The sequence below is a fragment of the Bos javanicus genome, chromosome 14 (assembly GCF_032452875.1).
Source record: "Bos javanicus breed banteng chromosome 14, ARS-OSU_banteng_1.0, whole genome shotgun sequence".
Lineage (NCBI taxonomy): Eukaryota > Metazoa > Chordata > Mammalia > Artiodactyla > Bovidae > Bos > Bos javanicus.
Window position 1 is genome coordinate 36067776 of NC_083881.1, and position 15090 is coordinate 36082865.

A 15090-nucleotide genomic window follows, 5' to 3' on the forward strand; every position below is an offset into this window, starting at 1 on the left:
CTCAGCAGAACTGATGGTCACCTGGGGTCTGCCTGGACATTAACAGGCCCAAGAGTGCCTTGAGGCAGCAAATTCCACTTTGGGGCAGCAGTAATTATTAGAGTCTTATTTGTTTTTTGCTTGTTCCCTACATAGTTCCAGAAAATCCATCCTTTATTTTGAGCCTAGGCCTTATTAAAATAAGCAAATAAGGGCCAGGGGAACATCTAAACAAATTGTAAATCACCATAATTAACTGATATTGGATGATGTTAGCCAAAACATGTGGCCAGAAAAAGGATAGCAGTGCTTTGAAATTCATTATTCACTCACTCATTCACTCTTTAGGATAGTCCACAAACATTTGGTAAGCACTCACATCTCAAAGATACAGATATGGATGAGATGTTCATCACTTTTAAGAACTCACAGCCCCAAAAAGGTATTTTCACTTAAAGCTCACGTGAAACCTTCTCTTTTGCAGCTTTTATTGGCTCTGTAGTTAATTGCTCCTGTATGTTTATAGCATGTTTATCTACCTCCACTAGGATGTAAACTCTGTGATGTCAGAGATTGTGCCTCAAGCAAAGTCTCATGAATATTTGCTGAATGAATGAACAAGAAAGAATTCTAAGTGGAATGAGAAAAGAGAAAATGAGAAAAGCATTGTAATAGATAGAACGAACTTCTAACCCATTATGGCAGAAGCAATGGATTCTCCCTGAACAAGTATTTCTTTTTTAAAATATTTAATTAATTAACTCGGCTGCGCCGGGTCTTGTTTGCAGCATGTGGGATCTATTAATAGTTCCCCGACCAGGCATCAAACTTCGGCCCCTTGCATTGGGAGCTTGGAATCTTAGCCACTGGACTTCCAGGGCAATCCAAAGATATTTATTCTTGACTTAATAAAGAGTGAGAGTTTATCAGATGGAGAATGTGGAAAAGAACATTTCATATGAGAAAGTCATATTGGATTTGGGAAGTGGCACATAATATGAAGTAGCTGGAAGAAGAAAAGGATTGTTAAATAAATGTTAAATAAAGCAGTCACTGACTTTTTCATTCACATAACATAGTATTCATTGTGTGTCTACTGAATGCCAGGCACCTGAGATACAGTGATGAATAAGATCAGACTTGATCCCTGCCCTCAAGAAACTTAGTCCAGTGGAGATGAGAGGATGGGTATAAATCAAATGATTGAAATACTCTTCCTGACAGATTTAAAACTTCTGTTGAGTGCTCCAGGTAAAGGTATATGCTTATATATAAGTTCTTAAAATTGAAGGATGACTGTATGGTCAAGGAAGTTGGGTGGATATGGGCTTCCCTGGTGGCTCAGATGGTAAAGAATCTGCCTGCAGTGTGCAGTGTGGGAAACCTGGGTTCAGTCCCTGGGTTGGGAAGATCCTCTGGAGGAGGGCATGGCAACCCACTCCAGTATTCTTGCTTAGAGAATACTCATGGACAGAGGAGCCTGGTGGGCTACAATCCATGGGGTTGAAAAGAGTCAGACACGACTAAGTGACTAAGCACAGCACAGCAACTAAGATATGATTTTTGGGTTAAAATCTGAAAAGGAAGAGTGGGGGGAAATAGATGTGCAAATTCCCTGGGGCAGAAGGTGAATGGCATGTGTAAAATATGGTACTGATGAACGTATTTGCAAGGCAGCAATGGAGACACAGATATAGAGAACAGATTTGTGGACACAATGAGGGAAGGAGAGGGTGGAATGAATTTAAATGTATATATTTCCATATATAAAATTAGATAGCCAGTGGGAATTTGCTGTATGATGCAAGGAGCTCAAATCAGAGCTCTGTGACAACCTAGATGGGTGGGATGGGACAGGAGGTGGGAAGGAAGTTCAAGAGGAAGGGACATATGTATACCTATGGCTGATTCATGTTGATGTATGGAAGAAACCAACACAATATTGTAAAACAATTATTCCAATTAAAATAAATAAATCTATTTTAAAAATTGTAAAAAAAAAAAAAAAGAAAGAAATCAAAGAAAAATCAAATCAAAGAATAGAGAGTGACTTCCCTTGTGGTCTAGTGGTTAAAACTCCATGCTTCCATTGCAGGGGGTACAGGTTTGATCCCTGGCTAGGGAGCTAAGATCCTGCATGCCCTGAGGTGTGGCCAAAACAGAAAGCTAGAACATAGAGGGAGAGGGAAGAGGGTACTGAACTGCAGAGATAAGTAGAAGTCAGACCTTACAGTTTTGTATTGTTGTTTCTATCCTGAGACTGGCAAGCATGGACACATCTTCTAGTAGGGATGGTCCAGACCTGCCAGTGTTTGGGTCGCAGTGTTCAGAACCAACTGGAGGGGTCCAAAGTGAGTGGAAGGAAGTAGTTATCCTAAACATTGGCACTAGGGAAGCAGAACCAAGGAAAGAACAATTCTGTGAAATGCATCCATCTTCTGAAGCCCACAGTCAAGTTGCCGGACTATAGTCATTACTCTAAAGAAATAAGCAATGTATAGGAGATAACACACTTCACTTTAGTATTGTTTGAATCCAGTATTTTGATATGGGGAGTAGACAAAGAAACAGAAACTGTTTAAAACTTCCACTAGAAGGTGAAAAGCAAAGAATGATGAGCTGGGCTGTAATGGAAAGAGACTTATGTAGTAAATCTTCGTAAGTCTGTAAATCTGGGTTCTGGTCCAAGTTTAGTCACTACCAGAGAGAGGTCAGCCAAGTCATGTGACTCATTGGATCTCAGTTTTAAAAGCTGTAAATAGGGAAATTGGACCAGGTCATCCCCAAGATCCCTTCTGCCAATATACTGTGATTCCAATTTCCAAACATGGGGGTATCTAAAGCATAGGGTATATGTTTAAGTCATAGAGACTAGCCTAAAATCAGACTCAGTGTTGGAGCTTTTAATAAAAGCTCCATTGCTTACCATGTATTTGTTGGGGAGAAGTAAGGGACCAGAATATAATTGAAAAGTATATTTTTACTATGAGACAGAGCCCAATTGAGAAATATCCCTTGTGTAGAATCTTACTGCTGAACATTCCAGACCAAACATTGCATGATCTAAAATCTAATTTTATTGGAAGAAACCTAAAGAAAGGTGTTCAAATCCTATCAAGGCTTCATGAACATTTTAAAACTTGGTTTCATAGAGACTAAATCTAACTGACGCCACACACCAAGATGGAATATGAAATTGAAGTCCATCACCCAAATAGAAGGTTGTATCATCCACAGAGAACTCCAGGTAGTGAATGAAGGTTGTGATTATTTATACCAGAATATTACAGAGTGGCCCAGCCTCATTTCCCATTCCTTTCAGTGGTACCAATAGTTTCTCTGTTTGTTGCCTTTTTTACTTTTCTTATCAACTTTCATCTTTATTTATCCCCTGCACTCTACTGTAACTTTGGGAAGACTTCTGCAAAAGGAGACTTTTAAAAGAACATGTCTTAGACTCCCACATAAAGGGCACTTTTACTGTCATAATAGACAGTCTTCTACCAGCTGAATGGCTGAATGCTCAGATAAAAGCTTGAGCCTTTTCTGGTGGGTCATGAAATAGACTGAGCATTCCAAGCCACTACTATACCTTGTAGCTTATAGAAGGTCTAAGATGCATTATAACATTAGTGTTGTATTTTTCAGTGTAGAGAAGGATTTTTTATGAGCTATGTCTTATAAAAGGCCATTTTTCTAAAGGCAAAACTAGTGTTTTACTCTCTAATTATAGCAACTGTATATATAGGAGCTAATTCTTTAAATAGTTCTCTCTTCTGATGAAGAAAATTCATATTACCTGTCTAAATAAAATAGCTTATTTATAAATTTGGCTAGCCGGAAACATCGATGATATGGAACGGTGCTCATATTGCATATTCTACTTATTGTCTTGTCTTTTCCCCTTCTTACTGCAACACAATGCTTCCTTTGACCACTGAAAGCAAAGCTTTTAGGATTTGGTTTGAGTGTATCTAAAAAAAGCCTGGGTTATATCAAGGATAAAAGTCTTGGATTTTTTTTAAACTGAGGAGTAAATACTTGTGCTAAAATCAAGGAACTTATTGATATTAGCAGCCTTTGACTGCAGAAGTGAAATGCTATTTCCACCTTTCTGAGGACAAGGACAATGTTACTAGAACTTGACATATTAAAAGACAATAGACAATATAAATTCAATAGTATTTCTGGCCAAGTTCTCAAGTACTTCAGCATGTATGTTCAATTTCTTAGGATAGCTGAAAGTTTCCCAGACATTGCTTTGAAATACTATGGATCTGTCTTTCTCAAATAAATCTAGTTTAACTTTTTATAAATGTATTGTTTTTCTTTAGTGAATTCTGGAGGTGCTTTTGAAATTTCAGTGTGTACTAACTTTTTTTAAAGTACTGGTTAAATTTCAACTACCTTTCAGCTATAGTGCCTGTCTATCCAGATAGCTACTGCAAATAATCTTTGTGTGTCTCTTTGAAACAGAAATAGCTGTTACAAAAAAGAGGCATTTACTGCTTAATACCGTACACAAAAATTTAAGAAAACGCTTTAGAGCTATATATACACAGAGTGATTTAGATTTAAAGGTCTCAGCGCTGCTTGTTTGCAAATGTGTACTCAGCATGTACCAGCAACACAGAAATGAAATGTTAAACATCACTTAGGTTTTTAGAAAGATTTGCTTTTCATCTGTGCAAAATCGCACATGGGACTTATCCTGCCTTGCTCCACGAAGGAAGTGTCAAGTATATGACATAATGGTAGTATTTTTGAGACTACAGTGAAAAAAAAAATCACCCCATTCCCTGCCTCGGACCTGGAGTCTTAAGCTGTAATTACGATGCCATGATCAGCATGTTGTGTTTTGTCAGCTTTAGCGCTGAATGGGTGGCAGCTTAATTCCATGCTGCTGGTAGGAGCCTGGTGCAGCTGTTCAGAAACGAGAATGTTTGTTGTTGTTTATTGTTCCGAGAGTTGCTTTTTTCCTCTAACAGACTAATGAAGAGATGTTTAGTACATTTGCACTGGTCGACTGATTGTTGCAAGCTTGACTTTCAATTGATCCAACGAGGTGAAATAAACTAGCAAGCTACCCCAAGAAAAGATTCACTGAGATTCTGCCCTTGACATAAAAATGCATGTTCAGTTTACAGCTGTTTGTGTATATAAATTCTACACTGTTGTATAACATCTCCACAGTTTAAACAAGGAATTATTACATTTTATATTAAATTTATATATTAAATTGAACTTCATGATTGATTCTCATGGGATAAAATTATTATGGCAGACATCATTTCACTTATAAAACTAAATGTGGGAAAACATAGCACCATGTTCACTTTAATTACTAAAATTAAAAACGTAAATTTTGTGAGCTCTCAAGAGTGGCAAGACACAGTGTCTAACCCAAGGGGAATGGACAGATTCATTGTTAGGAATAAAATTAATATGGCAGAAAAGAACATAGATTTAAAATGGAAAGTTAAAAACACTAAATAAAATGAATGAAACTTTCATGATGTTCTGAATGTAGTCTGTTTCAAGCCTTGATAAATATTAAAGGGTTCTTGAAATGAAATATGAAAGCCAACTTTTCTTAAGAAACTGGACATGAAAAAGTTTTCATGGACTCTGAAGCACTATATTATGTTTATTTCTATCTTTTATTTCTATCTAAAGTAAGGATGGTGATTGGAGGGGAAGGGTGATAACAATCACAGAATCATAACAAGAGGAAAAAATCAACCAAGTGTCATAGGACATCAGAGAATAGTAGGCATGGAAATGCCATGGTTGGATGTGTGAAGAACCTGAAGCCCAACCAGAAAGGTGAAGGGGATGCTGGGAACAGCCCCACTGTACCCAGGGGTCATGAGCCTCAGAGCAGAGCCTCTTTTGTGATCTCATACAACATTCCATACAAAACAATTCAATTTAGATGTGTTTCTCTTCTTCTGGAGAGAGACATGGTATTTTCAGCTCACAGGGTTTTCTTATTAAGGGTGTAGAAAACTTCATGAAGTATATACAAGTCTGAAAAGATGGAGTTTTGCTTTTGTGGTTGGTTAGAGATGGTGAGGATAGAAAGATCTAGGGAACTAGGTAGAAGAGAGGGAGAGGAACCAAAGGGAGATAAGCCGTGGGTGGGGAAATAGAGCTGGAAAAATGAGAAAGAAAAATACAGAGGAAGAAAGAGCAGGGAGAAGGACGGGGGGCGGGGGGTGGGGTGGTAGACAGAAAGGCTCAGAGAGTTTCTAAGGGACTGTTGAGCAGGGCTTAGGTTCTGCACTTGACCTGAATGAGAGGCTTACAAATGTGACCACTTGTGTCCTACAACTCTTCTGAAAGCCTGATTAACTCTCTGAACACTAGTCACAATTCTGCAATGGTCAAGAACTTGTATATTGAGCCTCAACTTATATTTGAGCCTCTACTTTTTTTTGCTGTAAATTAAAAAAATATTTCTTTTTATTGGAGTATAATTGCTTTCAGCTTCCCTTATGACTCAGTGGTAAAGAATCCACCTGCAGTGCAGTAGACAGGGGTTTGATCCCTGAATGGGGAAGATCCCCTGGAGAAGGAAATGGCAACCCACTCCAGTATTCTTGCCTGGAAAATCCCATTGACAGAGGAGCTTGGTGGGCTACAGTCCATGGGGGTCATAAAGAGTCAGACACAACTGAGTGACTAAACAACCACCAACAATTGTTGTTGTTCAGTCACTAAGTCATGTAGACCTCTTTGTGACCCCATGGACAGGCTCTCGTGTCCTTCACTTATCTCCCAGAGTTTGCTCAAATTCATGTCCGTTGAGTCAGTGGATGCTATCTAACCACCTCACCCTTAGCCACCCCTGTCTCCTTTGGCCTTCAGTCTTGCCAGCATCAGGGTCTTTTCCAGTGAGTCTTTGCATCAGGTGGTCAAAGTATTGGAGCTTCAGCTTTAGCATAGTTGCTTTACAACGTGTTCGTTTCTGCTGTGCAGCAAAGTGAATCAGCTATACATATACATATATCCCCTTGGTTTTGGATTTCCTTCCCATTTAGGTCACCACAGAGCATTGAGTAGAGCTCCCTGAGCTCCATCATAGGTTTTCTGATTAGTTATCTGTTCTATACATGGTGTTAGTAGTGTGTCTGTATCAGTCCCAATCTCCCAGTTCATCCACTTCCATTTCCCTTTGGCATCCATACTTTTGTTCACTATGTCTGTGTTGCTGTTCCCTTTGCAAATAGGTTCATCTGTACCATTTTTCTAGATTCCACATATATGTGTTAAAATGTGATAATTATTTTTCTCTTTCTGACGTACTTCACTCTACTCTTTATCAAGTCATAAGCAGAACATTCTGTCCAGGGAGAATAAAAAAATTTAACCACATTAACAATAATCAGAACAAAGCATCTTTAAGTCTTAAGAAATAAGATCAACAGACTGTATTCACTCATGCTAAGTTTCTCTAGCCCTGCTTTGAAGAAAGGGCATTGAATTTCAGGCTGTCTTTTATTGTGGGTTTTGTTATCAGTGCTGGATTTCTTATAACAGAAAGTTCTTGATTAGTAAAGAAGATACTTTGAAATTTAAGTCTTATGACCTCTCTTCACTTGACACATACTCTACAAAAAGGAAAATTCACTGTAAGTCATGAGTGTGAAGTTTTTTTAAGAAAAATGGTGACTTACCAGTGACTGTGACAGAGTATTTATGCTTTTAGTAATGACTTTTAGAAGAAAGGAAGTCACACTAAACCCTTGACCGTAAACATGAGATGTTTGTACACCATTGGAGTTTTCTCTCACTCTTTCTGAAAAACCTCTTGTATGATACCATAATTGGTTCAAAGACCATCTCTCTTCTTCACATTAAAGTCCTACTTCACAAAGAGTGAATTCATTGTAATGCTCATTTGTTGCCAAATTAAAAATGGATTAGCTTTCCTGCTTATTATTCACGTGGACTGGTCACATAATCTGTATGAGTACCTGAGATGTCATTGTACCTGAAACTGAGTTATTTGATGGAGAACAGACACTTCAGATTCACCACTGAATTATCCATCTGTAATATTTTCATTTATTTTGCCCAGTCCTAATATTGCTTTCTGGAGGAGGGCATGGAAACCCACTCCAGTATTCTTGCCTGGAAAATCCCCATGGACAGAGGAGCCTGGCAGGCTACAGTCCATAGGGTTGCAAAGAGTCGGATATGACTGAGTGAACACACACACACAATATTACTCTGCCCTCTCTCACATGCTATTTGATGTGTAGTGTGTAGTCCATTATCATCTGAATACAAAAGTTGGACATGAGCATCAGTGGCATCAAAGATATGTGCTATAAGGTACCCATTATGTGTGTAGGTACAGGGCTCGGTGGAGAAAATATAAGACCAAGAATTCCTGGACTTATAGGCTTAAAATCCACTAGAGGAGACTGAACATATGCATAAAAAATTAAATACTAGCATTTATTTAATAGACACTGGTATAGCTTTTGATCATAGTTTTCATGTAGTTGATTGGAAGGTAAGAAGGGAGAAATGTGAGGGCTTCCCAAGTAGTGCTAGTGGTAAAGAACCCACCTGCCATTGCAGGAGACACAGGAGATGCAGGTTTGATCCCTGGGTTGAAAAGATCCCCTGGAGGAGGAATTGGGAACCCACTCCAGTCTTCTTGCCTGGAAAATTCCATGGAATTTGTATTAAATTATTTGTAACTTGTATTACAATTTGTATAATAATAATAATAAAATAAGTTTAAAAACAGGAGAATTGTGAGTTTTTTAATTCTATTCAGATATATTTCCCTGTAATGGGCACTTCACATAAAGTATCTCATTTAATTGTCTAAACACTGCCTATAAAGTAGATACTATTATCCTCATTTTTTAGATTAAGAAATTGAGGCTTAGAGGATTTGATACTTACCCAAATTATTGTAATTCCCCTTTATTGTAAAAATAGGCATTTTTGTCATCTGCAATGAGAATGTATATGTATATGCTTTAAATATTTCTGTATCTATGTAGCTGAAAAAACTCCCATGTCAAGTATATTTATTGGCCATATTTGAAATACTTCTTACAGTGTCCAGCACTATTTTTTCATAAATTTGACTTATTTTCATTTGCGAGAATACTTGGCTTCCAGGTGGAGAAATAAATTTAACTTATAGGAGTGGAGAGACCAAAGACATGGTAAAATTGGTGTGTATCTTAAAAGAGAATTCTAATTATAAGGACCTCTTAAATCTAAAAGCTTTTCCCTTTGGTATAAGCTACTGCCTGTGTGAAACATGGTGTTTTACATTAAAAGTGGTGTTTGAGGTGAATTGCTTGAAGCATCATGGTTTTCTGCAAAAACATTATAGAGAAAGATCAAATAAGAAGATGCTTACTGCTGCAGATCAGAAGAATAGATCAATAAGAGGGACTACTAAAACAGTCATGTTTTAAAGAATTAGTCCACAGGAGAAAAGAGCTGTGGGTCAAAGAATGTAAACACACACACATTCTGACATATCCTATGTACACACAAACTTATATACACATAACATGTAAATATAGATGCATTTTAGGCAAGTATCCAATTAATTCCACTTATGCATTTTTCCAGCCATATACATTAGCCTTACTAGGTCTTTTGTCAGCTACCCTGTGGAGAACAATTAAAAAATTGACTATTCAGCATTTATCAAACCCTCACAATATGTAAGAACTGTGCTCAGTGATAAAGATGTAACAGAGAAAATAGTCTTTGTCTTTCAGGGCTCCCAGTATCCTTGGGAAAGGTGTGATTGCAGTGGTGTGGTGAAACAGAATAGACACTCACAGAGTTTCAGGATCCTAGCGGAGATGTATCATGGAAGACTTTTTGGAGGAGGTGATGTCTGAACTGAGTCTTGAAGAGCAAGCTGAAGTTAGTCAAAAGGAAATGGGAAAGGTGGAGGCCCTTCCAGGACACAGCATGAACAAAGGCCAGGAGCTTGAAACAGAATAGTGTGTGTAGTCTGGGGTTGCTGGAGTACAGTGATGAAGGAGGAATGAGAGGTGAGAGTGGAGAGGTAGGTCACATCTGCCAGGGCTCAGGGGACTTTATACTGCCAGTTACATTGGATGTTTGTAGGGATTAAAGCATGGTTAAATCAGATTTGTTTCTTAGCGGATCATTCTAGAAGCTATACAGAGAATTTTTTTTTTAATGTGGACAAAACCGGAGCTCAGGATATAGTTTCAGATGCTACTGTAGAAATGTAGGCAAGGGGTCTTCCCTGGTGGCTCAGCGGTAAAGAATCCACCTGCCAATGCAGGAGACAGGAGTTCCATCCTTGCTCCAGAAAGATTACACATGCCGTGGGACAACTAAGCCCATGTGCCTCAACTATTAAGCCTGTGCTCTAAAGCCCAGGAGCGGCAACTACTGAGGCCCACCTACCATAGAGCCTGTGCACTGCAACAGGAGAAGCCACTGCGCTGAGAAGCTCCTGCACCGCAACTAGAACAAAGCCCACACAGAAATGAAGTCCCAGCACAGCCAAAATAAATAAATAATGATAAAAATATTTTTTTAAACAAAGAAATGTAGGCAAGAGATGCTGAAAGTTTGAACAGCATGGTTCAGGAGTAATGGGGACTGGGTAATACAGGCAGAGGGCTTAAGCAATGTTCAGTTGGTTAAGACCTGGTGCTTATTTGCATGTGGACAGATGGATGGGAATTTCTTAGAGTTTTAGCTTGGGTAGGTAGCTCAGTGTGGGGGTGCAGAGGACCACACATCTGAGAAGGAACATGAACTGATGGGGAAGGTTGGAGGTGTGCTGGGTTTAGCTTGATGTGTCTGCGTTTCATTTGGGAAGAGTTGATCAGCACAAGGATAGTTCAAAGCTTGAGAAAGAGGTCTCCAGTGACAAATTTGGGAGCTGTCTGCCTATAGGTGTATAAAAAATTGAATACAGCTTCTTCTGCATAGTACATTGTGTGGTCTTTTCTTCCTTATGCCTTTTAAGTTTTAGCAAAGATAGACATCTCCATCAATACACAGTAATTATTGTTATACCTCCGGGTTGTGCACGAACAGCGGAGTGATCTCATAGAACAGGAAATGCTTTAGGAAAAATGCAAGTAACCAGAGGCTTTATGGTTGCTTTCTTCCAGGTGCATCCGTGGAAATGCCTGCCGCAGAGGGATCTAGCTTGAGTTGACCTTCCAGCGGCGCATCCTTTTGAGGACCCTTTGTGCAGTCCAAAATGGCAGAGAAGGTTCCCCCTGGCTTAAACAGGAAGACGTCAAGGTCGACACTTTCTCTTCCACCGGAACCAGTGGACATCATTAGGAGCAAAACGTGCTCCCGGAGGGTGAAGATCAACGTAGGGGGCCTCAACCACGAGGTCCTGTGGAGAACGTTGGACCGGTTGCCCAGGACCCGCCTGGGGAAGCTCCGGGACTGCAACACGCACGAGAGCCTCCTGGAGGTGTGCGATGACTACAACCTGAACGAGAACGAATATTTCTTCGATCGGCACCCAGGAGCCTTCACTTCCATTTTAAATTTCTACCGGACAGGGAAACTCCACATGATGGAAGAAATGTGCGCTCTCTCTTTCGGCCAAGAGCTTGATTACTGGGGGATCGATGAGATCTACTTAGAGTCGTGCTGCCAAGCCAGGTATCATCAAAAGAAGGAGCAGATGAACGAAGAACTGCGGCGGGAGGCGGAGACCATGCGGGAACGCGAGGGTGAAGAGTTTGATAACACCTGCTGCCCTGAGAAGAGAAAGAAACTCTGGGACCTGCTGGAGAAGCCCAACTCGTCCGTGGCTGCCAAGGTATGAAAAGCAAGAGGGTGACTTTCTTACGCATGGTTCAAAAAGGCGGTCCCTATATTCTAGAAAGTATGCTTTTCGTGGTTTAAGATGTTTGGGTAAGACGTAGCATAGGGTGTCTGTGCAGGGAGACGTCCTTTCCAAGATCTTATGGAGTGAAATTGAGTTATTCTTATTGATAAGGCATACAGTGGCATTACTCTTTCCTAAGTGTTTTTTGTTACTTGGGAACAGCCTAGGTGCTTTGATGTTGAAGACTGCTGACCACCCAGATGCCGTCTGGGGTTGGTGACTTGAAGGCTGAGGGGAGAACATGAACTCAGATCCATCCGGTGTGGAGTCTTGCAGATAGGCCTGGGCACCATCCTGAATGAAGTTCGGTGCTGTCATTGAAAGTGGAGGAGGTGCCTCCCGGCCTGGTCCTCTGGAGGAGCAGGAGAGACTGGAGAGCATGGTCCAGTGTAGACCAGCAGGGCTGGGGGCCCCCATTGAGGAAGGATCCGCCTTATGAGGCAGTGTAAGGGGTGAATCAGTGTCAGCGTGCATCGACTGTCCCCCTCCTGTGAGGTCTGCTCTAACAGTGTTGTTTTTGTTGGTGTATAATTGTGTTCACAATTGAGATGTTCCCATATCTCAGATCATAAAGTGTTGGCTGAAAAGGAAGGTCAATTCATATTTTTCCATTGATCTTGGATACATCTCAATCTAAGAGTAAAAATTTTGGCCACTAATTTCAGCATTTAATTCAATTGCATGACAGTGTTCATCTAACTCTATTTGGAGCTTTGAGAGTTAGCAGAAACTGATTTTCATTGCATATATTTAGTTCTTTATTTCAGTATGAATTGTAAGTAAAAAGCCCAAAGAGTCATCTTTAGCTGCAGAAGCATAGGATTGACATTTTGTGCCAATTAGATGAAAATGGAATATGGAGTAGAGAAAACAGTGAATAATCCTATAAATTCTTTGGATTACTTACTGTCTTTTTTTCCAGTTGTCTTTTCTTATAAACAGTAAAAATTATTGAAATGTAATTGATTCTGTGTGCCTTTGACTGAAAATTACAATTCTCCATAATAGTTTACAGCATGTAAATAACATAAATTATCAACTGGATGCAGACTATCATAAAACTGCTTCTTGCACTGATTGATATTTCTAGTTTTGCATCTTTTGACTTATAAAGGCATTTTACTTTCCGGCCAGGATGTGGAACTAAATGGAATGAAATGTTATTTCTGCTGTTCATGATGAGGAAATGCACATTTTGTGGCAAATGAAAGGTTTCAACTAGGTCTTTTGTAGTTATGAATAATTTGTTTCCTTTTGTTTTATCTGTAAGAGAGAGAGAGATGTGGACTTTGGTTGAGAAAGGTTACTTCTCTTCCAATGTCAAACCTTTAAGTTACACATTTGAGTTACTACTAAAAACATGGAGTGAATTTTGAACCTGAATAAGATAAATTCTGGGTTTAGGGGAGTATTTTGGGTGTCAAATGAACTCTTTCAAGATTTTAGGCAATTGAGGAATAAATCATTGTACCACCAGATGGTCCAGAGGGAGTTAGCCAAATATAAGCAGCTAAATCAAAGAAAATTTGAAAGGCCAATTTGATTTATTTGCTGATAACATTATTAACACACATCTAAAATTAAGTATTGTTATAGAAAAAATTTCAAGTATGTACATATTTTTTCTGAAGAATTCCTGATAAGGATGCAATAATGTCAGTAATTTCATTCCTGAGATGACAGAGTTTGTTTAATCTCTAAATTTTAGACACAAAGCCATGTCTTGATCTCTAAGAAGGTGTTGTTGATAATGGCCTATTGTATATAGTTGTATATAATATAACACATATACACACCCCTCTACATCAGAGTATTTAAACCTGCTTCAGATTATGTTTGCACAGATATCTACCTGAAAACTATACCCAGCAGCCAAGGACTTTGGTTTTGGAAGATTTTGTGAAGTTGTAAATAATAAATATGGTTCCAAATTATTAATCAAGTTAAGCAAATCTCTGCTAGCCTAAGTAGATTCTCTACTGAATTTTCATGAAGGATTTGTGTTTGTTTGTTTAAATGTGTACATTTCCTTCTCTGTTTGAATGGGGAAATATTATACAAATTCTTTACATTTGATTGCATGGTAGTTAAGTGAAAGTATTGTTCATTTGTCTGAGGTTTGGAGCCTTTTAGAAACAGCTCTGAATGATGCCTTATACAAACCACTAACTACCTTTCCTGTACTCTTTTCTAGTCATTTAACTTGTTATTTTTCTAGAATAATTATTGGTGAGGGGAGTTAATGTGATGTGTGTGTGAATATGGGTGAATAGTATTTTTATAACTTGGGGAAAATTCATTTTGTCAGTGCTTCAGTAGGATTGTATTCTAGCTCTCACTATGTTATAGGTACATCAGGATCCTGCTTGTGCTATGAAATTCTTATGCAGGAATGCTTGGAATCTGTGGTTTTTTTCTAACTTGTTTGAGAGGTAAGATAACTTTGGAGGAGAGTATCTGTTTACCTTGCTTTTTCAGTTATTGGGTGTGTGTGTGTGTGTGTGTGTGTGTGTGTGTGTGTAAAGTCGCTTCAGTCGTGTCCAACTCTTTGTGACGCTATGGACTATAGCCCACCAAGCTCCTCTGTCCATAGGATTCTCCAGGCAAGAATACTGGAGTGGGCTGCCATCAGTTATTGCTTATTCAATTGAATGTTTATAGATGGTTCTCTGTGCACTACACACATTAGAGTGGACATGTAGAATCATTCCCTTCTCTCCAAAATTTAATAAATATTCTCTTAGATTAAACAGGGATTTCATATCCTAGAAAATATTTGTTTTTGTCTCTTTGGTTTTTCTGTATTTTATAATATTTCTGTAGTAAAATATAAATGTTATGAAATTATATAATCCCTAGTATAGCAGGAAAAATTCGACATTTTCTATCAAATATTCCATAGTAAGTTAAAATATCTATTCATTGACATGGAATAAATACTCAGTAATCTATTATGTAGTAATTGTTCAGTCTGTCCTAGGGGTATCCTCTGTGATATATAAAATTATTGCAAGGCCCACTGATCTGTCATACCATCTCTGGGTATGACCCTGACAGTAATGATTCAGCTCTTATAGAACATGCTTCTTGGTGTCATTTCTATTCATTGAACTTTCTAGTATATTAGTAAGTGAAAAAAAAGGCAAATAGAGTTTAAAAGCATGATACATTTAAAATGTCTATATTTAACAAATTAACATTTTTACACAGTTATAGAATAC

At 38.7% G+C, this 15090-nt stretch overlaps 1 protein-coding gene across 1 annotated transcript in view; it reads left to right on the forward strand.

The window, feature by feature from the left end:
* The window catches only part of KCNB2 (potassium voltage-gated channel subfamily B member 2), a 474247-nt gene that overhangs the window by 19434 nt on the left and 439723 nt on the right, over positions 1-15090 (forward strand). The window contains exon 2 of the mRNA XM_061438976.1: positions 11130-11800. Coding sequence (XP_061294960.1) covers positions 11222-11800 — 579 coding nt within the window. The 5' untranslated portion in view covers positions 11130-11221. The remainder of the gene's footprint in view (positions 1-11129; positions 11801-15090) is intronic.